The 13,595-nt window shown below is 52.2% G+C and overlaps 1 protein-coding gene across 2 annotated transcripts in view; it reads left to right on the forward strand.

Annotated features, from left to right (window-relative positions):
* Positions 1–13,066, forward strand: part of LOC102983117 (echinoderm microtubule-associated protein-like 2) — a 20,211-nt gene extending 7,145 nt beyond the window's left edge. For both annotated transcript variants that reach the window (XM_007102705.4, XM_028483081.2), the window contains exons 7-19: positions 590–685; positions 1,577–1,711; positions 2,593–2,692; positions 4,927–5,081; positions 5,239–5,364; positions 7,088–7,219; positions 9,278–9,345; positions 9,621–9,709; positions 9,941–10,038; positions 10,537–10,624; positions 11,209–11,304; positions 12,356–12,486; positions 12,812–13,066. In XM_007102705.4, the coding sequence (XP_007102767.1) occupies positions 590–685; positions 1,577–1,711; positions 2,593–2,692; positions 4,927–5,081; positions 5,239–5,364; positions 7,088–7,219; positions 9,278–9,345; positions 9,621–9,709; positions 9,941–10,038; positions 10,537–10,624; positions 11,209–11,304; positions 12,356–12,486; positions 12,812–12,937 (1,440 nt within the window). In that variant the 3' untranslated portion in view covers positions 12,938–13,066. The remainder of the gene's footprint in view (positions 1–589; positions 686–1,576; positions 1,712–2,592; positions 2,693–4,926; positions 5,082–5,238; positions 5,365–7,087; positions 7,220–9,277; positions 9,346–9,620; positions 9,710–9,940; positions 10,039–10,536; positions 10,625–11,208; positions 11,305–12,355; positions 12,487–12,811) is intronic.
* Positions 13,067–13,595: the final 529 nt, after the last annotated feature.

The raw sequence follows: 13,595 nt of genomic DNA on the forward strand, positions 1-13,595 counted from the left end.
TCCGGGAAGTTCCCACATGCCGCGGAGCGGCGGGGCCCGTGAGCCATGGCCACTGAGCCTGCGCATCCGGAGCCTGGCTCCGCAACGGGAGAGACCACAAAAGCGAGAGGGCCGCGTACCACAAAAAAAAAAAAAAAAAAAAGCTATTTTGTTGCCAAAGTGTGGGGGAAAGGAAAACTTTGCAAAATCAAAACTAACCTGTGCTTAACTACAGGTATGAAAAAGCAACATCGTCCCCACGACTTTATTAACTGTTTAACTTCACAGCCCTAAAAGTCATTCCATAGGAGAATGCAGATTAGAGGCTCTCAGTAAGAATTCTTGACCGCGGGCTACTTGCAGAGAAATTGTAGCTGAGGGCCAATTAGAGGAGGTTCTTAGGGATGAGTCATTTCAAAAGGAAAATTATAAACAGCCTTTAAAATGTGTGTGGCCCTGGACGGGGAGTATATTTTCATGTGTTTCACATGACTTGGGTCAGAGCCTTTGAAACAGGCCTGAGTAGCTAATGCCCCAGTGGGCAAGCTGTTGGGGGGGGCGGTGGATCCTGACCGGCCTGCCCCTCCCCCATCCTCTCTCCTCTTCCTAGAATGGGGGCAACCTCCTCTGTGCGGTAGATGAGTCCAACGATCACATGCTTTCTGTGTGGGACTGGGCCAAGGAGACCAAGGTGATAGATGGCAAGGTGAGGTAACCCTTCTTATCCCCTCTCCCTGGGGTCTCCCCGTGGGATTGGCCAGATCTCAGTGTTCACAAGTCTGGAATCAGACTCATGTTGAAGTCCTGGCTTTGCCATTTGCTGGCTGTGTGACCTTGGGCAAGTGGCTTGCCCTCTCGGAGCTTCAGCTGCCTCATCTATAAAATGGGGATGATGGTAGCATCTTCCTTGTAGGGAAAATTTGGCTTTGATGTTGGCATGTGGGGTGGGCAAACCAGGCCCAACAGGAGGATCGGTACAGGGTGGCTGCTGGTTCTGCTGTCCTGCGATGTCCAAGACAGACCTTGACTTGCGTCTCCGGGCGATAACCTGCTTTACAGATGAGGAACCTGAGGCATGGTAGAGGGGCGAGCTACTTGCCCAAGGTCACGTGCTCATTCTGGGCTGGGGGCAAGAGACCTAGGATTGGGGCCCATGGTTTGGGGAAAGAGAAGTAGTTGAGAGGCTGGGCTCTCAGTGAGTTGATTCTGGACACAACCTGGCTGTGTGTCCTTAGGCAAGTGAATTCCCCTCTCTGAGCCTCACTTTGTCATCTGTAATGGGAGGTGCTAATGAGCCTTACCTTACAGGGTGCTGTGGGGTTAAATGAGTTGAGGGGTGTTAAGTGCTTGGCACAGAGCTTGGTGCAGAGTAAGGGCTCTCCTCGTGCCTGCCATTATGTTGAGGAAGAAAACAATAATGCTTCACTGGCTGGCCCTGCTTCCTGTACTTTAGTTTGCCCGTAAAGGAGAGGTACAGGCAAGTTGGGTGTGCGAGTGCACAACCCACACAGCTGTATAGGGCAGTGCTTCCTGGGTTGGGTATCGTGGTCCTGATGGCTTTGAGGTCCTCATTCAGAATCTCCCCCACCCCCTAAAGTGCTCCAACGAGGCCGTGCTGGTGGCCACCTTCCACCCCACAGACCCCACCGTGCTCATCACCTGCGGGAAATCCCACATCTACTTCTGGAACCTAGAAGGGGGCGGCCTGAGCAAACGGCAGGGCCTCTTTGAGGTGAGTGCCAGGGGTACTGGGACAGGCTGGCCCTGAAGGAGGCTGGCAGGGACACCCAGGCAGACAAGAAGATACCCCAGGGGCTGGAGGTTTTAGGGATGCTGAGATATTGCCTGCTGGGGCCTCAGTTCCCTTATCCATACCAGTGGGGTGATTCTCCTTAACTCTTTGAAGTTGTGAGGATTCCGTGGGATGAAGAGCATAGCGTCTCCTAGCAGATAGCGGATGCTCAGTAAATGGGTTGCTGTGCTTGTCAATATTCTGGATAAACAGAGGTCAGAGGCTGACTGGCCGAGAGAGACAGAGAGAGAAACAGCAGGAAGCACAGGGCCTGGGAGAGAAGATGCAGGCACACCTCTGACAGGGCTCCTTTGCCTTTGGTGAGAGTTGGGCCTTCTACCCCAGAGGGGAGGCCCTGAGAACACCAGGCTCTGATGGAGATGAAGATGGAGATATTGAGATGAGAAGAGGGTGGGGCGGGGCAGGGTGAGGGACCTAGAGACAAGCAGAAAGGGGGCGGGAGGGAAGGAGAGGAGAGGGGCAGGGGCAGAGAGGGGGAGACCAAGGGACAGAGAGCGAGGAATCCAAGCGGAAGACAGCAGGGGAACGAAGGTCAGAGACTGGGACAGAAGTCAGGGAGGAGAGCGAGGAGGGAGGAAGGGGGTCTGGGGTGGGAAAGGGAGACAGTGTGGTCAGAAGGTGGTCTGCAGGCGATGTGACGCTCCATGGAGGTGGATTGGAGATGCGGGTGCTCCACACAGGGCCGCTCCCCAAAGCATGGAGGGCATCGCCTGGACCATTGTCCTGGGTGATGGGTGAGCTCTGGGAGGCCTCCCGGCTTCAGCGACCCTCTGACACCTTCCCCTTCTCCCCCACCTTAGAAACACGAGAAACCGAAGTACGTGCTGTGTGTGACCTTTTTGGAGGGTGGCGATGTGGTCACCGGGGACTCTGGGGGGAACCTCTATGTCTGGGGCAAAGGTCAGTGTCAGCCCCACCTGTTTGGTTCCCCAACTGAGTCCTCCCTGACTCCCTTTGGCTGTCCGTCCCTTTCTCGGAGCGTGCTGATGTGGAATGTACGATACGACGATACAAGTCATTACTTGTCCAATTCTAACACCTCCATCAAGGCTCAGCTCCAGTATCCCCACCTGCATGAAATCTTCACTCATTCCCTCCCCTTGTCCTCTGCAAATCCCACGGCAGTGATCAAGTTTGAACTATAAATGAATGGGTTAATCCGGTGTGGATGGAGGGATGGATGGAGAGGTGGTTTGTTCCAGAGCAATGAATGAATGAATAAGTCAATGAATGAATGAAGCGTTTGTCCTACCCAGTGAATAGAAGGATGAGTAGATGAATATGCTGTCCTTCTTAATTGGTGGGTGATTAGGTGAGTGAACAATTAAATATATGAATGGTTATCCCCAGAACGGGTGACTGTGTTAATAAATGACAAGGTCTTTTCCCAGGCAGTGGATTACTGTAAAGTTACGAATGAATGAATGAATGAGTTTATTCAGTCATCAAACCACTTCCTGGAACAATCAGTTCTTCATAATGTTAATCCATTGGCTGAGGTAACCATTCATCTTGGGGTAGTGGGAGAGGAGTGGGTTGGGGAGTTGGGCAGGCTTTGGGTTCAGGTCTCAGCAGTGCTGTGTGCTCTCTCTGTGGCCTTGGGAGAGTCATCTCCCTTCTGAGACTCAGTTGCCCCATCTGTAAAATGGGTATAATACTCTCTCCCTCATACGGTTGTTTTGAGCTTTTCTTGAGATTAGACAGCTGAGAATAAGCTCTGAATAATTGGCAGTGTGTCTTTCCCAGCAGACTCTAAGCTCTCTGAGGGCAGAGACTTGGTCTGATTGGTTCCCATATCTCCAGTCCCACCACTGGGTCCAGCCCGCAGGGCTACAGGATGTTGGGTGGGTGGGTGGTTAGAAAGATAGGTGGACAAAAGGACGTATGTACACGTGGCACCACTTCTGAGCCTCGAAGGATGGAATTGAAGAGAGTTGCTTTCTCTTCCTCTCCACTTAGTCCCTGCCCCAGCCTCTTCCCTGGTTCCCGGGCCTTCAGTCTTGTCCCCTCCAATTCAGTTTGTTCTCAGAACCAAATGTAAATCTGACCCTATCCTTCCCCTGCTGAACCCTTCCATTACTACCCAGCTCAGATCCCTCAGAACAAGGTCCAGATTCCTCACTGAGGTCTGCAAGGTCCGGATTCCTCAATGAGGCCATGCATGGTCTGGCCCTGCTTTCTCTTGTCCCTTGCATGTTATACTTGGTCACACCAGATTTCTTTAGTTTCCTAAATAGTCCATGTTCTCTCTGCCTTTTGCACATGTTGTTCTTCTGCCTGGAACACTTTTCTACCCTCTGTTGTCCTAGCCAACTCCTACTCAACCTTCAGATCCTTGCTCAGCTGTCCCCTCCTCCAGGAAGCCCTCCCTGGCCCACCAGGCTAGGTGCCCACTCTGGGATCCCACAGTCTCCTGGGTTTCCCCATCCCAGCCCCAACCATGTTGGGTCGTCACTGACTGGTAGTAGGTCTGTCTCTGAAACTGGACTGTGATCCCTATGAGGGTGAGATCTGAGGTTGCCTTCATCAATACCCAGCATCACCCAGCATGAGGCTGGGCCCAGAGTAAATGCTAGTTTAATAATTGTTGACTGAATGGATGAATGAACAGATGGTTAGGTTGACAGATGAGTGGATAGATGGGTGAATGGGTAGATGGATAGGAAAAAAAGATGGAAAATGGGTGGATGTTTGGATAGAAGGATGGATTGACTGGTGAGTGGGTAGTCAGATGAAAGAGAGGGTGAATGAATGGATGAGAGGCGGACTGATGGATGGATAGAAGGAAGGAAGGGTTGATGGCTGGATGGATCGGTAGATGGGTGATTGGATGGGTGAGTAGATAGATGGATGGACAGACCAGTAGATAGGTGAGTGGGTGAATGGGTGGGTAAGTGGGTTAGGGTTAGGGTTAGGATCAAAGGGTGGATGGGTAGATGTTACTTCAGATGGTTTATTAGATGGATGATAGGGTATTTGAATAGATGGGTGGTTGAGTAGATGGGTGGGTGGAAGGCTGGGTAGAAGAAAAGGTGAGTGAATGGCTGGATGTAGGATTGAGAGTTTGAGGTGTTTTCTGGGGTCAGTATGGGGGAGCTTCCCGATGCTGACCTCTGCCCCTGGCCACCCTGCAGGTGGGAACCGTATCACACAGGCCATGCTGGGTGTCCACGATGGAGGCGTGTTTGGGCTCTGCGCCCTGCGGGACGGGACGCTGGTGTCAGGAGGGGGCCGCGATCGGCGGGTGATCCTCTGGGGTTCCGACTACAGCAAACTGCAGGAGGCGGAGGTGAGGGGGAGAGACTCATATGAAGGTGAGGAGACCTCCTCCCACCCCACTAATACTAGACCCTGTTCTCCCAGCCTGTCTCCCCCACCCCCCAACCCCACCTCTGCGTGTGTCCTACACTCATCTGCCTGCCCCCCACCCCCCTTTGCCTACCCAGGTCCCCGAGGACTTCGGTCCCGTGCGCACCGTGGCGGAGGGCCGGGGTGACACGCTGTACGTGGGCACCACCCGTAACTCCATCCTGCAGGGCTCTGTCCACACTGGCTTCTCACTGCTCATCCAGGTGAGCTTCTCTTCTGCCCCTGCCCTGCTCCCTCCCCACCCGCCTCTCTTCTCTCCTCTGCACCATTCATTCCTCCTCTCTTCCCACTCCCATTTCACCTCACCTCCCTGCCCCATCCCTTATCCTCTGGCCTGGTAAACACCACTTACCTTCCCTTTAACTGCTCCTGACACATAACCCCACCTCAGAACACCCCATGGTCCAGCAATGGGTTAACTGGTAGCACGGCAAAGGGGTCCCAGGACCCTGCTCCGGCTGTGCTGCCCCCTGCTGGTCAGGGTGGTGTCCGTTTCTGTAAGTGCCCTGGCACGTTGTCACACAGGCCTTGAGCCACACACCTCCCAGGTCTCTGGCTACAAGGATCTAGCAGGACCCTCTGGAGTCTTCTCAGATGCGCATTCCTTCATCCTCGTGGGCCAGAACCCTACCACACATCCAAGTAAAAAACCCAGCCTGCTGGGGGAATTCCCTGGCCGTCCAGTGGTTAGAACTTTGCACTTCCACTGCCGGGGGCCTGGGTTCGATCCCTGGTAGTCAGGGAAGATCCTGCAAGCCACATGGTGCGGCCAAAAAAAAAAAACAAAACCCTGGGATCAAAGCACAGCCCTGTCGCTCACTCGCTGTGTGATATGAGGCAAGTGAATAACCTCTCTGTGCCTCTATGAACCAGGAGAATAATAGAACTGACTCATGGGGTTTTGTAAGGATTCAATGAGTCAGTTCATGCACAGCATTTAGAATGGTGCCTGGCACAGAGTAAGTGCTCAGAGTCTTGGCCAAAATTACTCCTTGTTCAGTGCCCCCTGCCCCTTCCTTCACTCTTGACATGCATTTTACCTCTTATGTGGTAGCTGAGATCTGTACAGCAGCTGCATTTAGATTCCCCCCCTCTGGCTCTTGTTTCCATGGAAGAAGATGAGGAAAAACAAGGGCTAGAGGGATTTCCTAGGGGTCCCAAGACCAAAATGGACCTTAAAGACCTCTAATAATAGTATCAATATTATTTAGTATTAATTATATTATTAATATATTACTAGCTTTATATTATTTATTAACATTAATCATTATACTGATATCAATAATTATAATTCTGTTGATTATCATTGTTAATTACTTTAATTATATATTAATAGTGTATGTTATCACTACTGATAATAGTCAGCCACTTCCATTTGGTGAGCACTTTGTACCAGCCTCATACACTTTCCATCTATTCACACTTTCCATCCATAATTTGAGTGAGCAGAAAAATGCCATGAGACACATATGGTGATTGGCCCCATTTTACAGAAGATGAAACTGAGGCTCCAAGGAGAAGTCATCTGCCAGGTGACTGTCACAGTCAATAAGAGAGAGCTGCAGTCAGACTCACCAGGCTGAGTACCCTCCATGGGTTCCTGCAGCCTGCTGGGCGCCATCTGACTCCCAAGGTCAAGCTCCTACTCACCATGTCTCTTGCCTCCCAGTGTGCACACTGGAAAGCAGAGACCTGGGGGGAGGGGCAACATTTGCCTCGAGCCCCACACTGGGGCGGGGGTCTGCCCAATCACAGCCTCCTTCAGATACACTGGGGAAAGGGTCTTCCCTCCGTCACCTTTGGGGAGAGTGTGTTGCTGGGGCTAGTCCAGCACTTCTTTCTGGCATCAGACTTTGGGGAGTTGGGGGATGCAGAGGAAAGGCCTGGATTGGCAGTCTCCGTGCTGTCGTCTCTCCTTTCCGCCAGGGCCATGTGGAAGAGCTGTGGGGCCTGGCCACACACCCCAGCCGGGGACAATTTGTGACATGTGGTCAGGATAAGTTGGTGCATCTGTGGAGCGTGGAGTCCCACCAGCCCCTGTGGAGTAGGATCATCGAGGTAAGGGGATGGGGGACTTGACCCACCATTCTAACAGAACGACTTGTCTCAATGTGTCAGGGTTCAGTGCATCACATGAAAGCCACACTTGGTGTCTTTAAGCAGAAGATTTAATGCAGGGAACTGGGTGCTTACAAACTCACTTGGAAGGGCTAGAGGAGTGGGTTCTCGACTGGAAGGAAGCCCAGAACAACACCACAGAACTGACCTGCCAGAGGAGCTGCTGCCTCTGCCACAGTCAGGAAGGTGGGGAGTCAGGAACCACTGAGTTCAAGAAAATGCTGTCATTGTAACTGCAATCCAGGAACCAGGATGCTGTGGTCACTCAAGTGTTGGCTCTAGAGCTACGCTGTCCAATACATGGGGCTATTCAAACTTAAATTAACTTTAAATGTAAGTAGAATTAAAAATTCAGTTTCTCCATTGCACTAGCTACATTCCAGACATGTGGCTAGTGGCTACCATATTGGAAAGTGCAGATAGAGAACACCTCCATTATCGCAGAAGGTTCAGTTGGACTGTCTTGCTCTAGAGTGACCCAATGCTGGCTACATTTACACTGGCCAAAAACAGATACTCTGTGCCCTTGCCTTTCAAGGCTAGTGACTGCTCACCAGCATAGCAAATGCTATTGCTTTCACAACCCAACTGATCAGTGGAAGTGGCAGAGCGGGGCCTCCACCTTGTACCTTCCAGAGCCCACAATAGTGCAACTGATTGTCAGACCCAAATCACAGCCGACCCTAGCTACAAGGGATTCTGGGCAATGTAGTTTTTAAGCTGTCCTGCCTGTGTGGTATGGGACAGTAGAAGGTCAGTCATCATATTCCCCAAACCACCCTTTGAGGTTTTGCTCCAGGAATCGAGGGTTACCTATGATCCTGGAACACTTGATGGCCTTTGAACTTCTAGGAGTCAGGGATGGTGTGCCCTGGAATTTATTAGTGCCATGTATAATAATCCTCACTCTGGCTGCCTAATTGAGCACCTATTATATGCCAGGCCCTGTGCTCAGCACAGCAGTTCTCTAGCCAGGGCATAAGAACCACCTGAGTTGTTAGAAACACAGAATCCTGAGCCCCAAGCATGGGAAGTCTGGTTCAGGAGGTCTGAGTTTAGTCCCAGAAATCTGCAATTTATAACAAGAACAAGCTCCCTCGGGTTATTCTGACTCGGGCAGTCTGCCCACCATGCCTGACATTGGCTTAGCACTTTCCCCACATTGTCTTTTTAACTCCCCCCCACCCCAACCTCCACAAGGCAGTAGAGATGATGGATCGCCCAGAAACAGGAAGCTAAAATCAGGAAACAGGCCCAGAAAGGTAAAATCACTCGCCCTTCGTAATTACAATCATAGCTGACCTTTATTCAGTGATTCCTGTAGGCCATCTTACTCACCAGCTTACCATTCTAAGGACTTTACACCTTGCTTATAACAGTCCCGGGGAGTGTGTATTGATGCTCTCCGTTTGGGGCAACCAAGGCCACGATGGGGAAAGTTATTTGATGTGACATAACGAAGAAGTGTCAGGGCCACAGTTTCAAACCACGTCTGATTCCTTGGTGCTCTGTTGCCTGCAAATCAACCAAATGCCCCCGAAATTTAAAAATTTTGTGCTAGGAGTTCGATAAAGATATGGGGAAACAGGCACTCAGACAAGCCTAGTGCTAAGTCAATATAATTTTATAATGGAAAGCAAATTGGCATGATATATCAAAAGTCTTAAAAAGATGGATAGCCTTTGTCCCAACAATCTCACTAGTAGAAAAGTCCCTAAGGAAGTCATCTTGGGTTTATAAAGCTGTGAGAGGTTAAAACAGGAGTGAAAAAGGATCCAGAGTCAACAGTGAAAGGAGGAGTACTTTCTGTTCGAGCTGACATGTTAAAGGAAAGGAGAGTGGTTTCCAGAGCACCTGCAGCAACAGGTTACTGGAGGGCAGCAGAGGGAGGGGAGAGCCCTCATGCCAGGCTGAGAGTTGCCTCTGAGGCTGGGGAAGTGTGGGCCACATGGAAGGGGGACCCCAGCTCCCAGCCCTTCCTCTTCTCTCCATCCTCAGGACCCTGCCCACTCTGCTGGCTTCCACCCCAGTGGCTCTGTCCTGGCCATTGGCACAGTGACTGGCAGGTAAAGCTGATGGGCATTTGGGGAGGGCTTCTCTACTCCCCCCAGGAACTATCCCTTGATCACCTGCCCCCCCCTTCCCTACTGCCCCAGAGCTTACAGAGAATGATAATTAGGTACCAAGGCCTGTTTACCAGGCCTTGATCTCCCAACATTCCTCTGGAGTCAGCCTCTCTCCCTAATCTTTTCTGGGGTCCTTCCCTCAGGCCCCACAGATTGCCACCCTTCTCTACCAGATCAGCTCACCCCTCCTCTCCCATCATGCCTTCTCCTTAAAGATGGCTGCTGCTGGACACGGAGACCCATGACCTGGTGGCCATCCATACAGATGGGAATGAACAGATCTCAGTGGTCAGCTTCTCTCCAGGTAAGGGCCGGGGCCGGGGAGGGGACCTTGGAGAGGCCAGGTAACTGAAGCGCAGAGTTACTGGCAGGGGGAAGGGGTGGATTCCGTGTGGCACGGCCTAAGGGCGGGGCCAGGCCTGTGGCAGGGATGGAACTTGGGACTACTGAGGAGTCTGGGATAGTGGGGGGCTGAATCTGAGAGAGGAGGGGTAGAGCCTGGGTGCCTCCTCATAGCCCCCTCCCCCTCCCCCAGACGGGGCGTACCTGGCCGTGGGCTCCCACGACAACTTGGTGTACCTGTACACGGTGGACCAGGGTGGCCGCAAGGTCAGCCGCCTGGGCAAGTGCTCGGTGAGTGGGCAGTGGCCCCCAGCCCGCGCCGCCACCCCGTCCAGGGGCTGCAGAATTAACCAGTTTTCTACCTCAAGGGAGCACAGCTTCAACACTCAACTGACTACCCTGATCACATCAAGGGGTTTTAGCCCCGCCCACACATTTACCCTCTCCTGTGTTTCAAGCCCGTCCCTTTGTGTAGCCCCGCCCCTCACGTTCTACGCACACCCTCTGTGTAGCCCAGCCCCTTGCATTCAAAGCCCGCCCCTCTGTGTCTAGCTCTGCCCACTTGTTCTAAACTCCCCCTTGTGTTCTAAGCCCTATTTGTCTAGCCCCCGCTCATCACGGTCTGGCCCCGCCCATGATAGTGTGGCCCCGCCCCCACACCCCAAAGGCTTGTGTATCTTTCTTCGAGACCCCCTGTGTTTTCACCCTACCTCTGTATTTTGCCTTCCACCCATCCTGGTCTGATCCTACCGGCTCCAGCTCTAACTCCACCCCTTCCCTCCCCTGCAGGGCCATTCCAGTTTTATCACCCACCTGGATTGGGCCCAGGACAGCAGCTGCTTCGTCACCAATTCTGGGGACTACGAGATTCTGTACTGTGAGTTCTCTGAAACCCAAAGGCATTCCTCCTTCAGCCTCTCTATTGCGTGTGCGATTTGCGTAGCCTTCCCTGGGTTCTGGAGGGGGAAGCAGGGGCTTCAAGTCCCTTCTCCTCTGGCTGTTTTATTCGGGGGTTGATCTGATTGGCTGGTCTCCTGGCTTCTGGTTTCCTCCCTGGTGGACCCAACTTTTAACCAGTTCCTCCCCCTCCGGGTTGGATGGCTGGGGTACAGGTTTCTAAGCAGATACCCCTGCTCTCGTCTTGAGATGTCACCACCCAGGATCTAGCGCCAGTCTGGAGAGGTAGAATAAGCCCTGGGGCCTCAGCCTCCTGTGTCGGACCTCAGTGCCCATTGTCTGTGAAATGGATGAATTAAGTCAGTAGTTCTTTCCGTTTGGTTTTTGGTTTTTGGTTTTTGGTTTTCTTGGCCGCGCCGCACAGCTTGCCGGATCTTAGTTCCCCGACCAGGGATCGAACCCGTGCCCCCTGCAATGGAACTGTGGAGTCCTAACCACTGGACCGCCAGGGAATTCCCAGTAGTTCTTTCTGCTCTGAACATCTCCTCCCATTTTCTGCCCCAGGGGACCCAGCTACCTGTAAGCAGATCACTACTGCAGATGCTGTGAGGAACGTGGAATGGGCCACGGCTACCTGTGTCCTGGGTTTTGGCGTGTTTGGTAAGTTCTGGAATGGGGAAAGTCTTGCTGAGGACGGGAGTTCCAAGAAACATCCCTGACTGGTGGTTTTCACAGTCTCTTATGACCTCTAAGGTGGGAAACTCATTCCTTTAGACATGTGAGCAGCAGTATTTGTATAAGAGGAAAGGTTAGGGTGAGGTGACTACTCAGGTCCCTTGGAACTGTGACCAATTGGGGGTGTCACCTGGCCCAGGGAGATTCACACAGCCTGTGTCCCAGTCACCCATTCATTCAGGCATTAATGCACTCAACACATACCCCCTGAGCACCTCTGTGCCCAGCTGGGCAGTGCTGAGACCCAGTGGTGACCACGACAGCCCTGACCCTGCCATCATGGGTCTCACAGTCCAGTGGAAGAGAGAGACCTGTCCCCAGACCACCCAGAGTAGACTGGGCTGGGACAAGGAAGTCCAGAGAGGACACCTGGCCCCAGCCTAGGAGGGAGTCAGGGAGGAAGGGACATCCAAACTGGATCTGCAGGATGAGGAGTTAGGTTCTAGGGTGGTGAAGAAGGAAAGCAGTGGCTAGGCGAAGGGAATAATAGCCATGTATAAAAGCCTAGGGGTGACAGAGCTTGGTATTTGGAGAAATGCAAGAAGGTAGGATGGCTAAATCATTGCAGAGTTCAAGGGAAGCACTGGTAAGGACAAGGCTGGAGCAGTGTGGGGGACAAGGCAGAGCTTGGGGGTCATGGCGAGAGGCCTGGACCATGGGAGTTTTTTTGTTTGTTTGTTTTGTTTTTTTTGTGGGATCTTAGTTCCCTGACCAGGGATTGAGCCCAGGCCCTCGGCAGTGAGAGCGTGGAGTCCTAACCATTGAACCGCCAGGGAATTCCCCATGGGAGGGCTTTGAGCTGTAGAGGGATAGGGTCAGATAAGCATTTCCAAAAGATTATTCCAATTCTCATCCCCAGCTAGAGACAGGCTAGGTGAGAGAAAGGCAGGGAGGCTGGGGCTGGGGCCTACTCGCCTTGGGGGTCCCTGGCCCCAGCTGCCATCTTACCACCAGCCACCCCCAATCTTGCCTGCAGGGATCTGGTCTGAGGGAGCAGATGGTACTGACATCAATGCCGTGGCCCGTTCCCATGATGGGAAGTTGCTGGCTTCAGCTGATGACTTTGGCAAAGTCCACCTGTTTAGCTACCCCTGCTGTCAACCTCGAGTGAGTCCCTCTGGGGGGCTGGCAGGGTGGAGGTACCAAGCAGCACTGCAGGCAGGAATAAGGCAGCCCTTTCCGGATCCCAGTTTCACCATCTGTACAAGGAGGGCAGTGGCTTGATCCCAGGGGCATTTCTTAACTTGAAAGTCGATAAATTACCAAGTCTGTAGTGCTAAAGCTCTGAGTATCTGCATTGTGAGATCTTTGGTTCTTTTTCCTATTAACTCAAGAAATATTTACTGAGCACTTACCAAATGCCTGGGCCCAGGGAATACAGCAGTGAACAAGACAGATGACCTCCTTTCACTTCCTTCTTTCCGTACCACAGGCTCTCAGCCACAAATACGGCGGACACAGCAGCCATGTGACAAATGTGGCCTTCTTGTGGGATGACAGTGTGGCCCTGACCACAGGGGGCAAGGACACCAGCGTGCTGCAGTGGCGGGTGGTCTGAACCGGCGGGTGGGGGGGTTCCCAGGAACATGGGGCCCAGGTAGAGTCAGGTGGCAGGGTTGGAATTCTATTTTCGGGAGATGTCTATTGCCGAGTAGAGTAATATATACCCAGAGTATGTCTATAGCAAAGGGGGTTATGGGGGTGGGAGGGTGGACTGACAGACAGAAGTCTCTATTTATTGGGGTGGGGAAAGGGGTCACATTGCTTTGGGGGAGCCATTAGGGTGTTTGGTTTGGGGTGTTTTTTAAGTTTATTATTTTATATCATCCAGAAATAAAAACACGTGCACTGAGGTGGAGTGTCAGGGTCTGTGTATATGGTGTGTCCATAGATTGTGTCTATAAGTGTATGTGTACGAGGTATGTGTGTGGTGTGCATATATTACAGCTTTTGTGATGAGACACCATTATCAGGTCTTTATTCGTCTTTAAGCTTGACAGAAACCAAGCTTGCTCTAACTTAGGCCAGAGGAGGACTCAATTGATCTACATTGCCTATCAAGGAAGGGCAGTTGTCCCCTCTGGCCTTCAGGGCCATCAAACCAAGGATTTGAGGGCAACCAAGGTACTCCATACCTTCTCTGACCTTCTGCAAGTCAGCATGTTTCTCTAGGACCAGCATTCTCCACACCACGGAAGGATGGCACCCAGCAGCTT

This window comes from Physeter macrocephalus, unplaced genomic scaffold (genome assembly GCF_002837175.3).
Source record: "Physeter macrocephalus isolate SW-GA unplaced genomic scaffold, ASM283717v5 random_5, whole genome shotgun sequence".
Classification (NCBI taxonomy): Eukaryota; Metazoa; Chordata; class Mammalia; order Artiodactyla; family Physeteridae; genus Physeter; species Physeter macrocephalus.